Source organism: Ochotona curzoniae, unplaced genomic scaffold (genome assembly GCF_017591425.1).
Source record: "Ochotona curzoniae isolate NIBS_2020 unplaced genomic scaffold, NIBS_Ocur_1.0 scaffold_1037, whole genome shotgun sequence".
NCBI lineage: Eukaryota > Metazoa > Chordata > Mammalia > Lagomorpha > Ochotonidae > Ochotona > Ochotona curzoniae.
The window spans coordinates 4,652,916-4,673,950 of NW_024467083.1; the positions used below are offsets into that span (position 1 = coordinate 4,652,916).

General features: G+C 42.0%; 1 protein-coding gene across 1 annotated transcript in view; it reads left to right on the forward strand.

The window, feature by feature from the left end:
- Positions 1-16,041, forward strand: part of RPAP2 (RNA polymerase II associated protein 2) — a 77,148-nt gene extending 61,107 nt beyond the window's left edge. Inside the window, exons 12-13 of the mRNA XM_040998338.1 lie at positions 13,867-14,013; positions 15,837-16,041. Coding sequence (XP_040854272.1) covers positions 13,867-14,013; position 15,837 — 148 coding nt within the window. The 3' untranslated portion in view covers positions 15,838-16,041. The remainder of the gene's footprint in view (positions 1-13,866; positions 14,014-15,836) is intronic.
- The last annotated feature ends 4,994 nt before the right edge of the window (positions 16,042-21,035 follow it).

Here is a 21,035-nt window from a genome sequence, read left to right on the forward strand (position 1 = left end):
AATGCCAGGCAGCTTAACCCGCTATACCACAGCTCCTAAGATAGCATTTCTCTGCTGCTGCTGTGTTTAATTCTGGTGATTCTCTTCCCCACCATATTCTTATTTCTTTTCTAATCCACAAATCAGTGTTAGGAACATACATGTTTGGGTCACAAGATTCTTTTTAGATATATACATAAATGTTTGTATATGAGAATAAGAGATAGTGCTAAACCAGGAAATAAATCTATAGTAAATGAGGTGAATTTGAAAACATTTTCTTAGCAAAATATAATCTCCATATAGTTGAGGACATTGTCTAGATGACTTTTTCACTTGCTTGCCAAGCATCCATTTGGAACTTAGTAAGCACTCAGGGCATATGTGTAGAATAAATCAAATGAGAAACTAATGGTATGGCCTAGTGGGTAGTGCTCACCTGCACGATGGCCAGCATCCCGTTTGGACAGGGCTCTGTCCTGACTGGTCTGCTTCTGATCCAGCTGCCGAGGAAAGCCATGAAGGATGGCCCCGGTGCTTGGGCCCCGCCTTCTACACGGGCAGCCTGAATAAAGCTCCTGCCTGCTGATATCAGCCAGCCCAGCCCTGGCCATTGGCTTTCCTGGAGCAAAACAGCACATGGAAGATTCTTTGTCTCTCCCTAACTCTTGCTTTCAACTAAATATTTATTTTAAAATTATATTACACATAAAAAGCAACAGTCAATTATAATAAAAGAAAACTTTCATTACAAAGTCTTTGTAATGATTCGTATTTTCTAGGATAAGTGTAGCATAATAGACATGTACCTATTTAGCCTATAAGGAATTGCTGTTTTTAACCAAATCTAGCATTGCTGTTTAAAAACAAATTTCTTATAAAATATTTAATAAAAATTAGCAAACATATATCTTTTATAATATAATTAGTAAATATTTTAATTTTTAAGAGTGTTTAATTCAGAAATGTATTGTTTCTCTCATCACCTTGGACTCACGGTTTTACCTTCTATAGTCTGATAAACTAGAATTGGACTGAAGACAGAATTTATTGTAGACCAGTTCATCACCACATAGGTCAATAAAGCACAAAATCTTCTAGTTACTTCCCTGATGCATTACACACACACACACTTCTGAAGAATTCTTTAAGTGTTTTACATGTTGATATTGGTTCATTGAATTGGAAGTATTTATCAAATATTAATGAACCCTAATGGAAATTTTCACTTTAGAGGCAAACTCTTTCCCTAACTTATTTTACATTTAACTGTATTTTTATTAAATAGTCTTGCAGTACTGAATGAACATTAGAAAATTTAAAAAATTATATATATATATATTCCAGGTCTATTAAGAATGCTTGTTAAATTCAAGATCCTGATCACCAATTACTGTATTTTATCTGTTGTCTTTAAGTATTTCCATTTAGATCACATATTACAGACTAGAAACCTTTTAAATATTTCCCTGCCTCTGACTTTTCTCATTCTGGTCATTTTAGTTAATAGTGAAGTCATATGATTCTTGGGAGTTTTAAAATTCAAATGATGCCTGATGCCTTTTTCTCCTTATTTAAATATTTCTGCAGATATAAAAGCCCAGGGGTGAAAGAAGGTTTGGAATTATCTGGCTTTGTGTTGTCCTCCCATCCATCATAAATGTATGGGAGTTGGGATTTTTTGCATTTTCGTACAACTCAGGAATACCCTGTGTTAAAAGATAAGCTAGTAGGGCCCGGCGCGGTGGCGCAAGTGGTTAAGTCCTCGCCTTGCACGCCCGGGATCCCATATGGGCGCCGGTTCTAATCCCGGCAGCCCCACTTCCCTTCCAGCTCCCTGCCCGTGGCCCGGGAAGGCAGTGGAGGACGGCCCAAAGCTTTGGGACCCTGCACCCGCGTGGGAGACCCGGAAGAGGCTCCTGGCTTCGGATCGGCATAGTATCGACCCATTGCGCTCACTTGGGGAGTGAATCATCGGACGGAAGATCTTCCTCTCTGTCTCTCCTCTCTGTATATCCACCTTTCCAATAAAAAATAATAAAAATAAATCTTTAAAAAAAAAAAAAAAGATAAGCTAGTATAACAACATACATAAGGCTTATTACTGAAAATCTCAATGCACCAAAGGCATTTTTGGAAACTGCTGCTAACTGCTTCATAAATACTTGCCATGTCTGAAGGGATAAAATCATAATACCTTAATTTTGTAGATGATTTCACAGTCTCATTTGTTTACTCATTTTCTAGTATGCTTTTCATTATCTACATCTCCAAATATAGTGTTTTTTTTCAAATATACTGTTTTTAATGAATGACAAATCAGCTGCATTACAAAAATGATTCATGAGAATAAAGCAATTGTCAGATTATTGCTTGAGTGCAGAAAAAACACCACTCATCTGAAACACTGAAACACAATCTTGACTTACTCCAAAATTAGATCCAAAGCTGGAAGATTAAATGCCATTAACTAAGTCTCTACATTTAAGGTTCTGTATTGAGATAGGTATATTTGAAGGTAGGATAAAAGATGCATGTAATCTGCCAGTGGAAAGAAAGTTTACCTAAGTTGAAGATGTGAGCCTCTGTATCCCAGCTTCCTATAAATAAGAAAGTGAAGCCAGTTAATGAAAACTTCTCTGCTGAGAGATGTGATAAGGGTGAGAGAGTGTGAGCACCAACAATTTGTTCTGTACAGAAGAACCTTAACCATGTTTGTAGGGCAAAGGAGGAGGCAGTAAATAAAAGTGTCTGGGAAGATGTTAAACACGCAAGAGCAGCATCTTACAGGATGTACAAGGATGTGGAATCAGTGGACAAAGGGAAATGAAATTGCTTGAACAAGAAAGAAACATCTTCTGAGTCAGGAAAAAATGAGTAACAATGGAGCAAAATATATGTTTAGAAGGGAGAAATGTTTAAACCATGCATAACAAATTCTCAATGCTGATCGTGTAAAGAATGAAAATAGCAATGGCAGAGAATTATTAACAGAATCTGGATCGGGCCTAGTGCCGTTGTAGTGGGCCTCTACGTGCAACTCCAGCATCTAGGATGGGCATCAGTTCATATCCCGGCTGCTCCACTTCCCAGTTTAACTCCCCCATGTGGGAGACCCAGAAGATCAAGGCTCCTGACTTTGGATCAGCCCAACTCCTGCTATTGTGGTCATTGGGGAGTGAACCAAATGATGAAAAATCTGTCTTTCCCTCTCTCTGTAACTCTGCCTTTCAAATAAAAATTAAATCTTTATAAAGAAAAAAAGATCAGACTCTAGCCAAAAGAGACAGAAAATTTGTAGAATAGTTTATTGGAGAGGAGGGCATCTCCATTTGAATATTCCTCAGGCATTTCAAATTCATATTTGAGATTGATTTCATCTTCCCTTTCAGACATCCCTTTTCTTTTGGTGGCATTTGTATCTTTTTAATTACCTGGAATTAAAATTATCTTTATTTTTAGGCTTTGCTTATTTATTTGAAAGGCAAAGCAGGGAAAAAAAAAAAGTCTGTCATCTTTTGGTTCACTCTTCAGATGCATGCAATATCCAGTGCCAAGCTGAAATCAGGAGTTTGGAACTGCATTCTGGGTCTCCCACACAGGTGGCAGGGACTCACACATTTCAGCCATCACCTGCAACCAAGCAAGGTACACAATTGCAGGGAGCTGGATCAAAACGAGACTCAAACCCTGGCTTTCTAATACGGGATTGTGGGTGTTTTAACTGCTCCACCACAACATCCTCCCGACTTCTGTGCTTCTCACTGCTGTCAGTTGCTAAGTCCTTTTAGCTTTTCTTTTGTACATTTTTTCCCCTCGATTTCCACAGCTACCAGACTACTTATAATCATAGCTTTCCTGACTCATCTGCTTGCCACATGTAGCTTCATTCAACTAGTCCACCTTCCTTCAGCTGTAATAATCATCTCAGTAAAGTCTGATGAAAACAGACTTTTGTTCAGAACCTAATGACTTTCCAGCTCCTATCACATTATTTTGCTTGAAGTTCAAGGCCCCTCTAAGTTTCTCTTTCAGGTACTTGTATTGTGCCCCCTTACTGTGGCCTCAGCTTGAAATGCCTTTCTTTTTCTCACCTCTGTCCAAGCATTCTAGGCCCAGGTCAAATTCATCACTTGCTTAGAAGCTCTCCTTAACCCCTCAGAGGTAAAAGTAATGTCTTCCGTGTTTAACCAGAAGTGCAGTGTCTCTTTTAGACAATATTCCTTTCACCTTGTGCAATTTTTATTTATTATTGTTTTTCTTTTTTAAAAGATTTATTTATTTGAAAAAGAGAGCAAAAGACAGAAATAGATCATCTATCCTCGGATTCATTCCCCAGATGACCTCTGTAGCTGGGCCAGGCTAAAGACAAGTACCAGAAGCTTCTCTCAGGGCTTCTGCCCTGAGGTGCCCAAACACTTGGGAAATACTCCACTGCTCTTCCCCAGGCCATTAGCAGGGAGCTGGATCAGAAGTGAAGCAGCTGAGACTTGAGCAGGCACCCATATGGGGGCTGCTGGCATTGCAGATCACAGCTATACATGCTGCCCCACAGTGGCAGCCCCTTATTTCCTTTACTTTTTCATTTCTTCCAGCAGTGCAATGAGCAAGTTTAAGAAATGACCAGGAGGTTGGCAACACCAGTATCCTGTATTAGAGAACCAGTTCAAGTCCTAGCTGCTCTTTTTTCCATCCAGCTCCTTAGGAAAACAGCAGGTGATGACCCAAATACTTGGGCCCCTACCACCCATTTGGGAAACCCTGATAGGGATTCAACCTGGCTCAATGTCAGCCATTGTGGCTATTTCGGGAGTGGACTAATGAGCGCAGAATGTCACTCTGCCTTTCAAATAAAGTCTCACTATGTTGTCATTTTTTGCAACATCATTTTTTACTTTTATTAGTGCAAGGAGAAAAGATTTCATATATTCCATATACACAATTAAAATTTTAATAGGTGTTTAAATCTGTGGTTCTCAAAAGTAATAATATATCAGAGTCATATAGAGAGCTTTGAAAAAATTCTAATGACTGGACGTGGCACCGTGGCCTAACAGCTAAAGTCCTTGCCTTGAATGCTCCGGGATCCCATATGGGCACTGGTTCTAGTCCTGGCAGCTCCACTTCCCATTCAGCTCTCTGTTTGTGGCCTGAGAAGGTAGTCGAGGACAGCACAAAACCTTGGGACCCTGCACCCACATGGGAGACATGGAGGAGGTTCCTGGCTCATGGCTCATGGCTCATGGTTTTGGATCGGCACAGCAGCAGCTGTTGTGGTCACCGGGGGAGTGAATCATCGGATGGAAGATCTTCCTCTCTATCTCTCCTCCTCTCTGTATATCTGAGTTTGCAATAAAAATAAAGTAAATCTTTAAAAATTTTTTAAAATTCTAATGACTGATTCAGATTTTAATTCTCCAGTCTTGAGTGGGGCCTAAGTAATTTTTTAGTTCCTTATGTGAGAATTGAGAACTGGTATCTTAGTTCCACTGCTTACTAATGTGCCATGTGGAGAAGTGCCAGGCCAGTTGACTTGGCTGGTCTACCAGAGTTTGCTTGATGAGAAGCATGTAGCTTTCTTGTGAAGTCCTTGTGAGCTAACCATGGTAGAAGATGCCTCCTCGCTGTTCTAGAGAAAGAATTCACTAGAAGCAGTAGATGTGTCTGTTTGCATTGATGTGTTTTATTTTGTAATGATTTCTAAATTATTTGAGGAGCATATGTAAGTGAGATTTTGAAAATCATGAGATCTACTCAGTTCTTAAAATGAATCAGACATGTGAGCATATGTGGTCTGGTGGTTAGAGATGTAGACTTAGTGGGAGTGCTTCTGGGGTTATTTTCTCATTTTGTAGTGACTTACATGACCTTAAGAAATTGACTTAAGTGTCACCTTGGAGTTAACACTTGCTACAGCTTCACAAAAAGGTTAAAAACTAACGTCAGCCTCATAAAAACTTTCTTTACAAACTTGGAAATCGTTGTAGCTTCTTATATTTGATTTTGTGGTTGAGATCCTGAGTCAAAGGGAACAACTAGGAAGCAAACTCGCATTTTTCAAGTAAACTCGTTTGTTCCTGTTTAGAAAGTGACCCACCACCTATTTTAGTGTCTGATTTTAGAGTTAGCTCTTTCCTTCTAACACTTGTTTCCTTGTCCATAATAAACCATGTTTATTTAAAAACAACATCAACACAGCATATGAACTCGCTAATACTATCATAGATGACCCAATACTTTTAAATTCCATTCAGAAGATCACTTTTTATCTTTCCCTGTGTCTCGCTGGCCTTGTATGTGGGAGAACCGCACATTGCAGAGATTGAGTCTTCTGTCTCCTCTTCAGTAAGAAGCAGGAAAGTAGAAAAGTGGTAAAGAGTAATGTTAAACATGAAGTTCTAATTACTGTCATTTGAGGAACCCTAAATGTATGGATAAAATTCCTTTTGAAAGTATAAACCAGAATTTCTTGATTTCAGTACATAAGGGAGGCATTTTGTAAAATGTCTGGGGTTTGTGTCAGCCCTCAATTTTCTGTAAATAGATGACATTTTGACCCTTTGTGTTACTGGTCACAGCTCTCCCGTGTTTCAGTTTGAAGGTGTGGTTGTGCGGACAGAGTTATTCTGGTTTAATGCTTTATCATTTACCACTTGCTCATGTACAGAAGGGAAAATCCCAACCCATTCTTTAGAATTCGACATGGCCAAGGTGACAGTTGCCACTACCATGCAAGGAGAAATAGTGGGACTTAACAGTTAAGCAGGATACCTTTGTGATAAAGGCATTCATTTTAGCACTGTTCCTAACCAGGATAACACCAGATAAATCCCTTACCCTCTCCATAGTCTCAAGAACTTCAGCTGTGAAGTATTGCATATTACTACAAAATTTAAAAATAAACAGAAATAAGTTGAATAAGCTTAGACTAAATCATACTCGAAGAAATTAGGTGCTATAGCCTCGTAAAATAAGATCATGAAGTAAAACATAATCTTTTTGATTCTTACCTGTGCCATTACTGACACAGATGCATCTATCCCAGAAGGCTTTTGTTTGATTCTAAGCCACCAAAGTGTCAGGTCTTATAATACTTGTTTGTTTTCATTGGTAAAGTAATAATTACAGTTTTTGTGCATGTAAACTTTGAAACATTGCCTTCTTCCCAGCTCTGATTGCTGAAGGATGAGAAAGTGAGTGAATGCTGAAAAAAAAAAATCTTTGAAACCTCTAACATTACCTTTTCGTGGTCTTTGCATTTTATCACCTTTCTGTATGGTAATCAGTAGAACACAGGTTTTCCTACTGCAGCCGAACTCTGCATGAACCTAGTAATTTCTCAAATCTGATAGGTACAGAAAAGAATGTGGCTTTTCACTTCCTGTCCCTTCCTCCAACCCCAAACCATAGAGAAGCATGCTTTCTGGTGACATTTATTCATATAGACATTCTCACGACTCTTCCAGTAAGACTATGTTGCACATGAAGAGTGATGTTCATTGTCATTTTATAAGTCTACCAGTCTACTTCTGTGAATTTGAAAACCAAGTGAACTCTCAGGAAACTCCCTCGAAGCCAGATGTAGTCTTCGCTCACATCCCCCAGGATTGGTCAGGGAAAAATCAGTTCAGATTGTGTGTGAAGTCCAGTGTTCTGGGTGCTGTGGTTTAGAGTCCCCAGCGGGTCAGTAGACCTGCAGCAGCATGGACCAGAAGGGGAAGCTCATTTTAAAATTCAGGTTCAGTTTGTATTGCACAACCAGAGATGAATAATATACAGTCCATCCATTGTTTAGCTCCACTTGTTCAGTAAACAGAAACTGCAACTTGGACCCTTGATGTGGTTTTCTCTGTTGTTACAGTATATGACAGTGACCTCTAAATTATAGACACCTTACTTCCGAGACTCCACCAAGAGTTCACACTTCTCTAAGCCCTTGGATGGAAGCATTGCTTTAAAAATAGTAACTTAAGCATCTCTCATTTCAGTTGTCATGCCCAAACTTTGGAACTCTTCTTACCTCTACACTTAATCCTATTAGCCAGATGTTGTTTGATAATTCAGTATTAACAAATGGATGGTACCTGTCCTTACCTGATTTACATTCCCTCCTTTTGATGTGTAGCATATGTGGAACAGTCGGCTAAATAAAGGCCTTATCAATAAGATTCAGTTTGACACTGGCTTCTTGGTTCTGTTGTCATGCCACTCACCATATGGTAAAGAACAAGTTAGAGAATACTGTCTGTGTTTTCAGAATTGAAACTTCAAACAGTGGAGTTTTCATGAGAAATTTTTCCTCTTGTTTTTATTGTCTATATTGATTATATTAAGCCGTCCTACTAGCATCATCTTAAGAGATTTTTAGTCATATTCAAAAGCAGTTTATTAAACTTTAAATTCTTCAGTTTTACTATCAGTCAAATGCTCAGTACTGAAAAGGTATTTCCTGCCTAAGCCCCCTGTGGAATATTTCTATTTTTTACTGAAGTAGAAGTTATTAATGTCCAATTTATTATTTCTTAATAATCACTATTAGAGGCTGCAGAATTATTTTTTATGTGTATGTATTTATTTGAAAGGCAGAATAAAAAGGGAAACAGAGAAATATCTTCCATCCATTAGGTCACTCCCCAAATGGCCACAATAGCCAGGGCTGGGCCAGGCTGACACAAGGATCCAGGAACTCCATCTGGGCCTCCCATTTGAGTGGCAGCAAGAGCTTGATCAGAAGTGGAGCAGCCAGGACTCAAACCAGCACCAATATGGGATGTTACATTCAAGGTAGCAGTTTAATCTACTGCACCATAACACCAGCCTCTGAAAGAATAATTTTAAATGCTTGTCTTTTTAAAAAAAGATTGAATAAATACAATGTGATCTCACTCTTCCATAGCCTAGTGGGTAATACAAAATTTATATAACTAATGGTACATACTTCTATATTATTTGAAATAATTGTGAGTATGCATTCATGTGACTGAACAGTAAAAAAAGGAAGCCAAAAGAAAATAGATTTCTCTTATGAGTAGCTATTAAAGAGCAGAGTGACATGATGAGATCTGTGAAAGAAGACCATGATGGCAAATGTGAAGAATGGATTGGAGCAGGAGACCACTTAGTCTTAGGAAGCTAAGGCAGTAGTCCAGGCATTGGCATTAGGACAGGGACAGTATGACTACAGCAGATGGAAGGGATTTAAGGGACAGTTAGTAGGTGACAGACTAGGGGTAAGAGTTTAAAACGACTAAGTGTCTAATTCCAGCATGTTTGAATGGAAATGAGGGACCAGACATTCAAATTTGAACATAATGCCAAAACAGAATTCTAGGAAGGGAGAAAGCCATCACATGCTGCAGTCAACTGAGAAAAGAATTCCAAAGAGGCTCTGGATGTGGCAGTGAGGACACCGTAACTGACCATGCAGAGAACAGGTCCAGGAATGAGTATTTGTTCCTTTGTCAGTGAACCTGGTTCTAAGCACACACAAAGGGACTGTGATGCTCAGTGCTTGATGGTTCACAAAATCCTCTTCTAGGATCATTGCTAACAAAGAGAGACTCGGACTCCAAGCTCAGTGCACTATTCCTCCATGGCAGATGGACACCTAAACCCAGGGCAGCCCCGTAACACCTGTCAATGACACAGCAAGCCCTCGTAAAAAAAAAAAAAACAGTAGTTGGTTAGGAGCATCTTTGACAATGGAAACAGCAAACTAAGACATGGTAGGCTGCGAGAATGCTGAGATCTTGCCTGTGCTTCATCTATGCAAGCAGACACAGAGCCTCTTACTGCAGAAGTGATATCGAAGTAAAGCAGCTGCACAGGGAGCAGCCATGCTGGGAGAGTGGGCCACTTCCCAGCTGCTGTTAAAGTGATGAAATGTATTAAAGCATGACACATAAAGATTAATATATAATCCTTACCCAACTTCAATATAAATTACATTTAAAGTAGAAATAGAAATGTCATAATTCTTTTAAATGAATAATTCATAAAATTTTAAGTCCAATTTTCAAGCCTCAGCATCTTTCCTTGACATATTATTTATTGCAATTTCATATTTTGTCAAAACCATTCTTTGTTCTTTGTATTCATGAGCCTGGCTTCCAAGAGGATACTTTTAAACACAAAATGAATTTTTTATGTGACTCTCCAGAATTAATCCATGTGTGATTAGTGATTTAGAGGTATCCAGGTGCCTCCCCTTACAAGAAAAGGAATTTAAGTCAGCTTATAACTTTTAGAAACTGGATAGTCTATGGTTCCATAGTCATTTACATTCTATATTAGAGAGGTAGGGGCAGGGAAGCAGTCTTTTCAATTAACTATCAAAAAGGAAGTACAAAGAGATAGATAAGGGTAAAGTAAATCTGTTGGCTAACTTTCGTCTCCCAGTAGCACGTAGCGCTCACATGTTAGGGTGGCCAGGAAATCCTCAGACGCCTGAAGATTCCTGCCTGTCTGCCCGATGACTGGCTGCAGCAATCTCCAGGCCTCACCTTGATACTCCTTCACAATCCCCTGCATGATTTCTCTATCAAAACTTCCTTCTGCCTGCCAACTGCTTCCTGTGTGTACACTTAGAGGCCTCCAGTTCTGAAATGCAAGTTGAAATGATCAGGTTCTAGGGGCTGGCACTGTGAATAGCATGCTGGGTGTCTGCCTGCAGCACCAGCATCTCATCTACACTCCAGATCAAGTCCCAGGCTGCTCCTCTTCCAGTCCAGCCCCCTGCTTGTGGCCTGGGAGGGCAGCGGAGGCTGGGCGGGGCCATGGGCCCCTGCACCCACATGGGAGACCTGAAAGAAGCTCCCGGGTTCAGATTAGCCCAGCTCCAGCCATTACAGCTATTTGGGAACCAACAGATAGAAGATCCTGCTGTCTCTCCTTTTTTTTCTATGACTGCCTTTTCAAATGAAAATTAGTAAATCTTTTTAAAAACTTACTCAGTTCTTTCAGCATGTTTATCGAGGGCTCAGTACACATGTCAGGCAAGTCCCACTAAAGAGTTAAGAGTAGCACACTGGCTCTAAGAATGGGCTTTTGAGGCCAGCACAGTGTCATAGCAGGCAAATACTCTACCTGTAAGCTCCAGCATGCTGTATGAGTGCCAGTTTATATTCCAGCTGCTCCACTTCCAGAGGATGGCTCAGGTCTTTGGAAGAGGAAAGGAGAGCAGATGAGAGGGAAGGGGAGGAAAAAGAGAGAGAGAGATAAGGAAAGAAAGCAAGCAAGCAAGCAAGCAAGCTAGTTTTTGAGGGTAAATTGCTTGGGTTTAAAGCCCTGACTTGCTACTTACTTTGTGGCCTTAAGGAAATCCAACTTCTGTGTGCCTTTGTTTCCTAACTTCATCTCCAACATCACTGTGTAGTTAATGGTAATTTCATGCTTAGAGCCGGTATCGCTTTAGTGCTCATGGGTAGCACACAGCAGAAGTTAGTTGAAATTACTGTTATTGGGCCCGGTACAATGGCATAGTGGTTAAGGTCCTCACCTTGCACGCACTGGGATCCTATATGGGCACCGGTTCTAATCCCGGCAGCTCCACTTCCCATCCAGCTCCCTGCTTGTGGCCTGGGAAAGTAGTCGAGAACGGCCCAAGGCCTTGGGACCCTGCACCCGCGTGGGAGAACTGGAAGAGGCTCCTGACTCCTGACTCCTGACTTTGGATTGGCTAAACTCCAGCTGTTGTGGTCACCAGGGGAGTGAATCATCAGACGGAAGATCTTCCTCTCTGTATATCTGACAGAGAGGATATAAATCTTAAAAAATAAATAAATCTTAAAAAAAAGAAATTAGTGTTATTGATTAAAAAGTGATGCAGGAGTATCGCATTGGAGTTTTTTAGTAGTACTCTTAAAATATCATATGGGGGAGGAAAAGAGAGCACTTCCGTCTGTCTGCTGACTCACTCCTGAAATGGCCACAGTGGCTGGAGTTGAGGCAATCCAAAGCTGGGAGCCAGGGGCTGCTTCTGGATATAGGAGCTCCCACACAGGTCTAGGAGCCCAAGGAGCCATCTGCTGCTGCTTTCCCGGGCACATTAGCAGGGAGCTGGATCAGAAGTGCAATAGCTGGTACTCAAGCTAGTGCCTACATGGGATGTTGGTGCTAGAGGCAGAGACTTAACCTACTGTGCCACAATGCCAGCCCCAGTGGTACTCTTTTAAGGTACATGTTATTAACTCCATTTTTTCTAAATAGACTAGTCCTTTAATCAACCAATCTTCAGTTCTTGCTAAGATACCTGGAGGGCTAAAGAGAATTTATTACTGTCCTAGCCATGTTTGGACAATTCTGACAAATTTTTCCCTTTGCTTATGCTTTCTCTATGAGATAAGCAAGGAATAAATAATAACATTTCCCATTCCACATTCACTACTGCCAAAATGATTGGCTCTGATTTCTTTAGCTTTTTGTTAAGTCTGAGAGTTTTGGCTGTACTTCATGTAGTCAGTGGCAGTGACCAAGGTCAGATATGCATCTAAAAGAGTTTTGGGAAGTTTAAAATTATTTAACTTAAAGGAATTTTTCCCAAGAACTTTCCAAGAATATATTTTGTAAGGATTTTCCAAACTGTGCTGTCTGTAGAGATAAAAAAAAATATTTATGAAAGGTAATGGTTTTTAATCTTTATGATTAGATTTTGCTCCATTTCTTGGAGATCATACTCACTAATCACATTTCAAGGAAAATTATTTTGAAGATTCCATTATGGCCAGTTGTGGTGTATCAGGTGGAGCTGCTACGTGCGTCACCGACATCCCATAAGGGTGCTGATTCAGCTCCCAGCTACCGCACTTCCCATCCAGCTCTCTGCTAATAGGCTTGGGAGAGCAGTGGGAAATGGCTGAAATACTTGGGCCCCTGAACTCACATAGTAGACCAACAAGAATGTCCTGACTTTGACCTGGCCCAGCCCTGGCCATTGTAATCATTTGGGGAATGAACCAGCAGATGGAAGATCGCTCTCCATCTCTCCCTTTCTCTTGAAACTCTTTCAGATCAATCAATCTTAAAACAACAACAAAAAGATTCCATTATAAACAGTCACTCTTTAAGGGCATTTACTAGAAATGATTAGAAGGGAAAAAACAATTTGTCCCATATCAAGTTGGTATTAAGTACCTTGTGAGATGTAATTCATTTATTTAGTGTTTCAAAATTAAAATACTAGAGGAAAGCATTTGGCTCAACAGTATAGGCACCACGTGGAATGCTTACATCCCGTTTCAGAGTACGTTTGAGTCCTTGCTCCACCTCCAATTCCAGCTTCCTGCTGTTGCACACCCAGGAGGCAATGGGCAGTGGCTCAAGTCTTTGGGTCTTGCCGGATTGAGTTCCAGGCTCCCAGCTTTGGCCTGGTCCCCCGCTGGCAGGCATTGAGGACTGAACCACTTGATGGAAGATGGTCCTTTTTGTCTTTGTGTGTCTGCCTGTCTGCCTGCCTGCCTTTCAAATTTTTTAGTGTTTCACATTTTAAAATATATATAAATTCAAAAGGTGATCTTTGCTCATCACTGATTGCTTTTTTCCAAAGTGACATAATCCCAGTAGTCCATGTAAATTGCACTTTTAAACCACTTCTCAGTTCTGAGTTTCTTTCTACCACCTTTCTTCCCCAAGTGTAGTGAGTTTATTAATAATTTTTGCTGGCATGATGAAGAATACGTTATAGTTTTCAGGCATTTAAGGTTCTTTCCATACTTCACAGTGTTTCATCCCTTGCTGTTTTCCTGGGGTTTCTCTTCTGTCTTTGTCAGTTAACCTTTCTCGCTCTGGGGATTTTGCTGGATCACAGAGCCTCTCAGCTACAGTGAGGGTGGGAGTCCCTCAGCTCAGCTCATTTCATGGATGTGCACTTGGTGCTTTGGATCGTTTCAGACTGGCCCCAATCCTTGGCATTGAGAAGCATTCACGGGAAAATGTGTTTACCCAGTTCTTAGCCACCCTGCTGAGTGAATTACATTTAAAGAATGAAGACCTTGAAAGTTTAACCATCATATTTAGAACAAGCTGTCAACCAAAATGGTGAGTTGAATTGTTTTACTTGAATTTTTTCCCTTCGTTTTGGCCTGTGTACATTTTTCCGTACTGGAAATTTTAAACACCAAGAACAGAACAGAGTGCCTTCAGCTTGCTGAGGAAGGACCTGATTGCCCTTCAATCTCAGCCACCTTGGCCACATGTCTGCCCTTACTCTGGGTCCTGTCCTGGTTGCTGGAATTCCCTTCTAGCTGTTGCACTTAGTCCTGTTTCTTGTAATTCAGGAAACCCTATCAATTTTATCCTCAAGCGCAGGCGTCCCCACATGTCCTCTTTGATAAGTTTCTTCCCAGAAGCTAACAATGTGCTTCAGCACCAGGTCTCCCCATCCATGTGGGCATCCTCATCTTCCACCTCTGGGTGAAAACGCCTCTTATCCAGCCTGCACCTCTGCCATCTCCTGTGGAGATAAGCAGGTGACTTCCAGCTCCTCGGCCCCTCACAGCGTGCACCCCCTTCTCCTTCCTTTTCTCCTTCCCTCCCTCCCTCACTTCACACATTCCCACGTGCTCAGATAGGTGCTGCTTTGATGTTACAACTGAAGGAATTCATCCCTCGTAGGAAACATTTCCTTTAAAAAACAGAAGACTTTCAACAATTAATCTCTTTTAAGTGAACTTGACGTTACTCTGAAATCATTAGTTCCTTACATTGTTCATTTGTTTAGTAAGTAATAAGGCAATCCTTGGCCCATACTTCTTCAGTATTATAAAGGAACTGTTAGAAAATGAGGGGCTTTATTATGTAATTTTCCATATGAGAAATGGAGATGAGTTTAAATAGGTAGATTGGCTGTTTTTGTATGATTTTTGTAAACATAGCAAATTGATTTGAGTGTAAACATTTTAATGTAACATTTTCAAGACCACTGTTAGATAACACACTAATATGCTTTCAGTTGCAAATAATAGGGAAAACATGTAGCTCTAGCTAGCTTTTATTAGAGTAGTATATTTTTTGTTGCTTTAATTTTTACAAATCACTCAAATTTAGTGGCTTAAAACCAACTTTTTTTTTATCTTAGTTTCTCAGTCAGGAATCTGGGTAAGGTGAGCTGTGGGGCCTCTGACTTAAGTTCCTCCCTGAAGATGCCGTTGAGCTGTCTGCAGGGCCTGCAGACCTCACCAGGAGAACTCTGAAGCTCACTTACAGGTTCCGTTAATAAACTCAGAACTGCAGTTTCACTGACTGTTATCTGAGACTTTCTCCTCATTCTTTGCAGGTGGGCCTCTCTTAGCATACTTCACAGCATGACATGGAGCTTCCCTCAGAGTGAGCCAGTGGGAGAGGATCCCCACAGTAGAAGCCACAGTCCTAGAAGTGGCAGCCCACCACTTTTTCTACTGTATTCTATTAGGAAATAGTCATTGGGTCCAGCTTACTGTCACGTGAGAGAATTGTACAAATATCGGGTATGAATGCCAGGAGGCACTAACATGCAGGGTCATCTTAGCAGCTGCCAACCAGAGGTGGCACAATGGTTCAGTAGTTCCCAGTTTTATATAGTGTGCCACACTGTCCTGGTGAGTTTTGAACTTCACACAGATTGAGTACGTCTGTAATCCACAAACATAGGAATGCTATGAGTTATACAGACAGTGAATGGGTGAAAAAGAAGGGCTTTACCAGTTGGCCTAGGCCAGTCAAGCCTACCCCTCTGGTTTAATACGAAGCTGGACCTGCCCCACTCAAACCATTGTTGTCACAAAGTTGAAGAAAGGGAATGCATGCTGGGAAGGCAGTACACTCTGCAACAGCTGACATTTACACATTTTATTCAAATTGTCTTTTTACTTTTTGCTTCACAGATATAAGCCAAGAAGGCAACATAGAAGATGGATTTTTCCTCACCATTTCCAGAATTCTAGCCCAGTAGTGACCTGACAATGAGCTCTGTTAGTTCAAAACGCACAGACAGACTCTTCCAGGTAGAGGACTGTTACTCCAGCCAGGAGAACCAAGTCCCTGATCCTTAGCTGCAAGACATGATACTTTCACTTGAAAATGAAAGCTGAAGTCTTAAGTTGAAACTTGAATGACTATTCAAGAAAATATAATTACCTCTGATTTTTCTGGATGATTCTAGCGTCATGTAAGTTGGTCAGAAAACTATCATTTTGCCCACCCCCTCATCTGACTAATGGATTCTATTGAACAACAGATCAATAAATACAAACTAAAATGAAGCCCTTTGGAAATCCAGTCATTATTTTAAAGAAGCTGACTGCACTGGAAAGTAACCTAAGCAAACAGTTAATCTCCTAAGTCCAAAACAGGAGAATATCAATTTTCTTAACTCAAGGAAATGTTTTTAAACATGAAATATGTAGTTTGTTTTCAAAAGTGACAGTCTTGGGCCCAGTACAATAGCCTAGTGGCTAAATTCTCACCTTACATGTACCAGGATCCCATATGAGCACCAGTTCTTGTCCCAGCTGCTCCACTTCCCATCCAGCTCCCTGCTTCTGACTTGGGAAAGCAGTAAAGGATTACCGAAAGCCTTGAGACCCTGCACCCATGTGGGAGACCAAGAAGAGCTCCTGGCTTCAGATCGGCAGGTCTGGTCATTGCAGGCACTTGGGGAGTGAAACAGCAGACAAAGATCTTTGTCTCTGCTCTCTGTAAATCTGACTTTCCAATAAAAATAAATAAATCTTTTTTTTTTTAAGTGACAATCTTGGAGTCAGCATTGTGGCATTGCAAGTGAAGCCACACTTTTAAAGTCAGATTCTTAAATGGGCACCATTCAGGTACCAGCTGCTCCACTTAAACCCAGCTCCCTGCTAATGTTCCTGGGAAAGCAGCAGCAAGTAACCCAAGTTCTTGGGGCCCTGCGCCCATTGGAAGCAGCTCTGGTTCCTGACTTCAGCCTGGCCCAGCCCTGGCTGTCACAGCTATTTGAGCAGACAACCAGCAGGTGGAAGATTTTCTTTCCCTCTCTATCTCTCTCTCTCTCTCTCTCTCTGTGTGTAACTTAACCTGTCAAATAAATAAATCTTTTTTAAAAAGAGAAAACCTATAGAATTTAGGTTACTTTTAAAAATGTCTCAGGCAAGTTGGAAGGAACTTCAGAGTATTTGAAAGGGGGTCTCAGACAATCTGGGAAGTTTCTTGGAGACCAAAAATAAATAAATAAAATCAGAGCCATACTTCTTTAAAGATTAATTTTATTTATTTGAAAGAGCAGGAAGGATAGAAGGGGGTCTTTCATCTGGTAGTTCACCCCCACAGTGACCTCAGTGGCCATAGCTGAAGCAGGCTGAAGCCAGAGCTTCATCTGGTCTCCCAAATGGGTGGCAGGAGCTGAAGCACTGTGCCATCCTCTACTGTTTTCCCAGGCACATTAGCAGGGAGCTGGATCAGAAGTGGAGCAGCTGGGACATGAACAGTGCCCATATAGGGTGCCAGCATTGCAGGTGGCAGGCAGCTGTACCCATTATGCCACAGTGCTGCTCCCCAGATCTGTACTTTCAGACTCTGGAGAAAATGGCAACTGTTAAAATTCAGTCATGGAAGAGACCAGAAAGCAATGGGAGGATTGGGGAGCTTGGTGGGCAAAGAGGCAGAAATGGAAATTCCCTTCCTGTCTCCGAGTAATTAGCTGTGAGGCCGAGTCACATAAACCTTCTGCACTTCAGTCCTATGCTCTGTTGCACTCGCCAGTTCAGCCTCTTTGGGAAGGGACTGCCAAGAGTGAACTCCACAGTAGGCAATGTGATACAGCAGGTTGAGCCGCTGCTTACAACACTGGCATCCCATGTGAGAGTGCGAGCTCTGACTGCGCTACTTCCAATCCAGCTCATTTTGACAGTGAACGAGTAGATGGAGATCTCTTTCTCTGCCTCCCTCCTTCCGTCTTTCCCACTCTGCCCTTCAAAGAAGTAAATACATTTTTTAAGATTTAAAAAAATAAGCACACAAAGGCTGTTGCTTCCTTGATAATATACAGTCAATTGACATGTTTAACTGATCTCATTGGATGAAGATCTAACACAACCACACAATCAATATACAACAGTCAATCTTGGTATAATTGCAATGAAAAAAAATCCAGAAATGAAGTTAAGAAAAAAGGAGGTGGTACAATCACTTAGTTGGTTAATTCTCCCCATGCAACTGCCAACATCCTGTCCTGCCAGCTCCACTCTCCATCCAGCTCCTTGCTTGTATCCTGGAAAAGCAGTCGAGGATGGCCCAAAGGTTTGGGACCCTGCACCCACGTGGGGAACCTGGAAGAAGCTCCTGGCTCCAGATCAGCTCAGCTCAAGTTATTGCAGCCACTTGGGAAGTGAACCAGCAGATGGAAGATCTTTCTCACTGTAAAAAGTCTGCCTTTCAAATAAAGATAAATAAATCCTTTTTTAAAAACAATTTTTTTAAAGCTGCATTCATGATAGTATCCAAAGGAATTCAGTTTAAGAATACATTTAACAAAAAAAGTAGTACTTCATAATGGAAAGTTTAAAACACTCAGAGACTTTTTAAATATAACACATTTGGAGGCATTCCATGTTCATGAACTGGGAAATAGATTACTGTTAAGATAAGAGTTCTGGGGCATTCATTTGCCCTGGTGCCTATGTCTGACGTCTTCTTGGTTGGGTGTGATGCCTACCTCTGGTTCCAGATTCCAGCATCATGGGAATTTGACCTGAGAAGACACTAGGGATGATTTAAGTAGCTGGGTTCCTGACACTCACTCGGGAGATCTAGATTCAGTTCCTGACTGCCCTGGCTCTGCTCCAGCCATTGCAAGCACTTGGGGAGAGTGAACCAGCAGATAGGAGCATGCTGCCACACTCTCCCTCACAAATCCTTCAATCTCTGTCTCAAATATAAGCAAACAGTTCTCCCCAAATTGATATGGATTCAATGCCACCCCTATCAAAATTATAGCAGAGGGGCCAGTGCCAGGCTAAGCCTCCACCTTCAGTACTGGCATCCCATATTGATGCCAATTCATGTTTTAGCTGCTCCACTCCCCACCCAGCTCCCCGCTTGTGATCTGGGAAGGCTGTAGAGGATAGCCCAAAGCCTTGAAAATCTGCATCCACATGGGATTCCTGGATGAAGCTCTTGGCTCCTAGCCTCAGATTGGCTCAGCTCTGGCTGTTGGCAGCCATCAAGAGAGTGAATCAGCAGATGGAAGATTCTCTCTGGCTTGTGTGTGTGTCCTCTCTGTAACTGCCTTTCAAATAAACAAAAACAGCAGGCTCTTTGGAAAAACTGGCAAGCAATTTGTATGGAAATTGAATGGTTTAAAAGGTTTAGAAAATTAAGAATACTTATCAAAGGCAAGAAAATGAATTCAGACCCTTCTCATATGAAAATTAATCAGAGACCTATATGTAAGAGTTAAAACTCTGGGGCCAGTATTGTATCTCAGTGTGTTAAGATGCCTCTTGTTGCCGTCATCCTATATGAGTACCAGTTCCAGTCCTGGCTGCTTCACTTTCAGTCCATTTCCCTGTTAACACACTTGGAAGGCAGTAGAAGATGATGCAGGTGTTAGGGTCCCTCCCACCCATGTGGGAAACAGACTTGGACAGAGTTGTGGGTTTTTGACTTCCTGAACTAGCTCCAACTATTGTGGCCATTGAGGGGTGCGCCAGGGAATGAAAGATCTGCCATTTTCTGCCTTTAAAATACGCAAATAATTTTTTAAACGATAACACCTTTATTAGAGGACATAGGAGAGGGCTCAATCCTTGCGTTGTACACACCAGGATCCCGTATGGGTGCTGGTTCGTGTCCAAGTGGCCCTGCTTCCCATCCAGTTCTCTGCTGTGGCCTGGGAAAGAAGTTGAGGACAGTCCAAAGCCTTGGGACCCTGCACCCATGTGGGAGACCCAGAAGAAGCTCCTGGCTCTTGGCTTCGAATCAGCTCAGCTCTGGCCATTGTGCTCACTTGGGGAGTGAATCAGCAGACGGAAGATCTTCCTCTTTGTCTCTCCTCTCTGGATACCTGTTTTTCCAATGAAAACAAATCTTTTAAAAAGAGGGAGCTTGACCTTGGGGTATGGGTGGTGGGAGCTTCCAGCAGCCTGGTGGCTGCTGGGGGTACCTGAGCCAGGTCAGACACAATGCTTGGGACCCTAGCCACAGCCACCGCTGCCATGCGGTGAGTCCTAGGCTTTGGGGCAGCTAGCATGCCAATTGGCACTGGGCTCAGCCCATTGGCTACCTGGCGGCAAGCTCTGAAGTCTTAGGAGTGTGGAATTGCTGCCTAGAGACATCCATGCATAAAGCCACACTGTGTGTTGATGAGGACTAAATCCTGAGGGAGTCGCAGTGACAGGGTCACTGCACTTGCAGGTAAGCAAGGGTACTAAGACCTGGTGGTTTGGAGAGAGACTGAAAGGTCTATGTGGGTCAAACTGATATACCAGCCTACATGTGAGTCCTGAGTAGGGCTTATTATGGAACATTGCTGACCACCACACCAGTACATGTGAAAGCTAGGGCTGGGGCTGGGGATAGGCGTTGTCTAACAGGGCTAGATCCTTGTACCTGACTCAGTGTCGAAACGGGATGGGTCACATTAGGCAGGGCCATGACACTATCCAACACATGAGAGAACCAGGTCCAGGGGTAGATTCTGGGGGGAATGTGTGGGCCAAACCCTGTGGAAATGCTAGTCCAGGTAGTTAGCTCAAGAGTTGGGGTGGAGATGGACTGAGCTAGGTGTGCCATCGCTCACTGGTACAGGGATCAAGAACACTCTGGGCAGATCCAGGATGCAGCACCTGCATGTGCATTCTAAAACAGGGTGGGGCGGGCTGGGCTGCAACCTTCACCAGCTTATACAGGGCCAAGAGAGAGGAGCAAGCTATGCCAGGCAAGGGCCTAACACCTGCTGGCAGGTATGAGATCTGGGTCTGGGAGTGGGCCAAGTTGGGGAATGTTGGGAAACTCCCCTAGTGGGTCATAACTCCCACTGGTGATCACATGGCTCACACCTGGGGGTCAGGCAAGCTGGGCGAAGTAGCTCCAACTGTTGGCTAGTG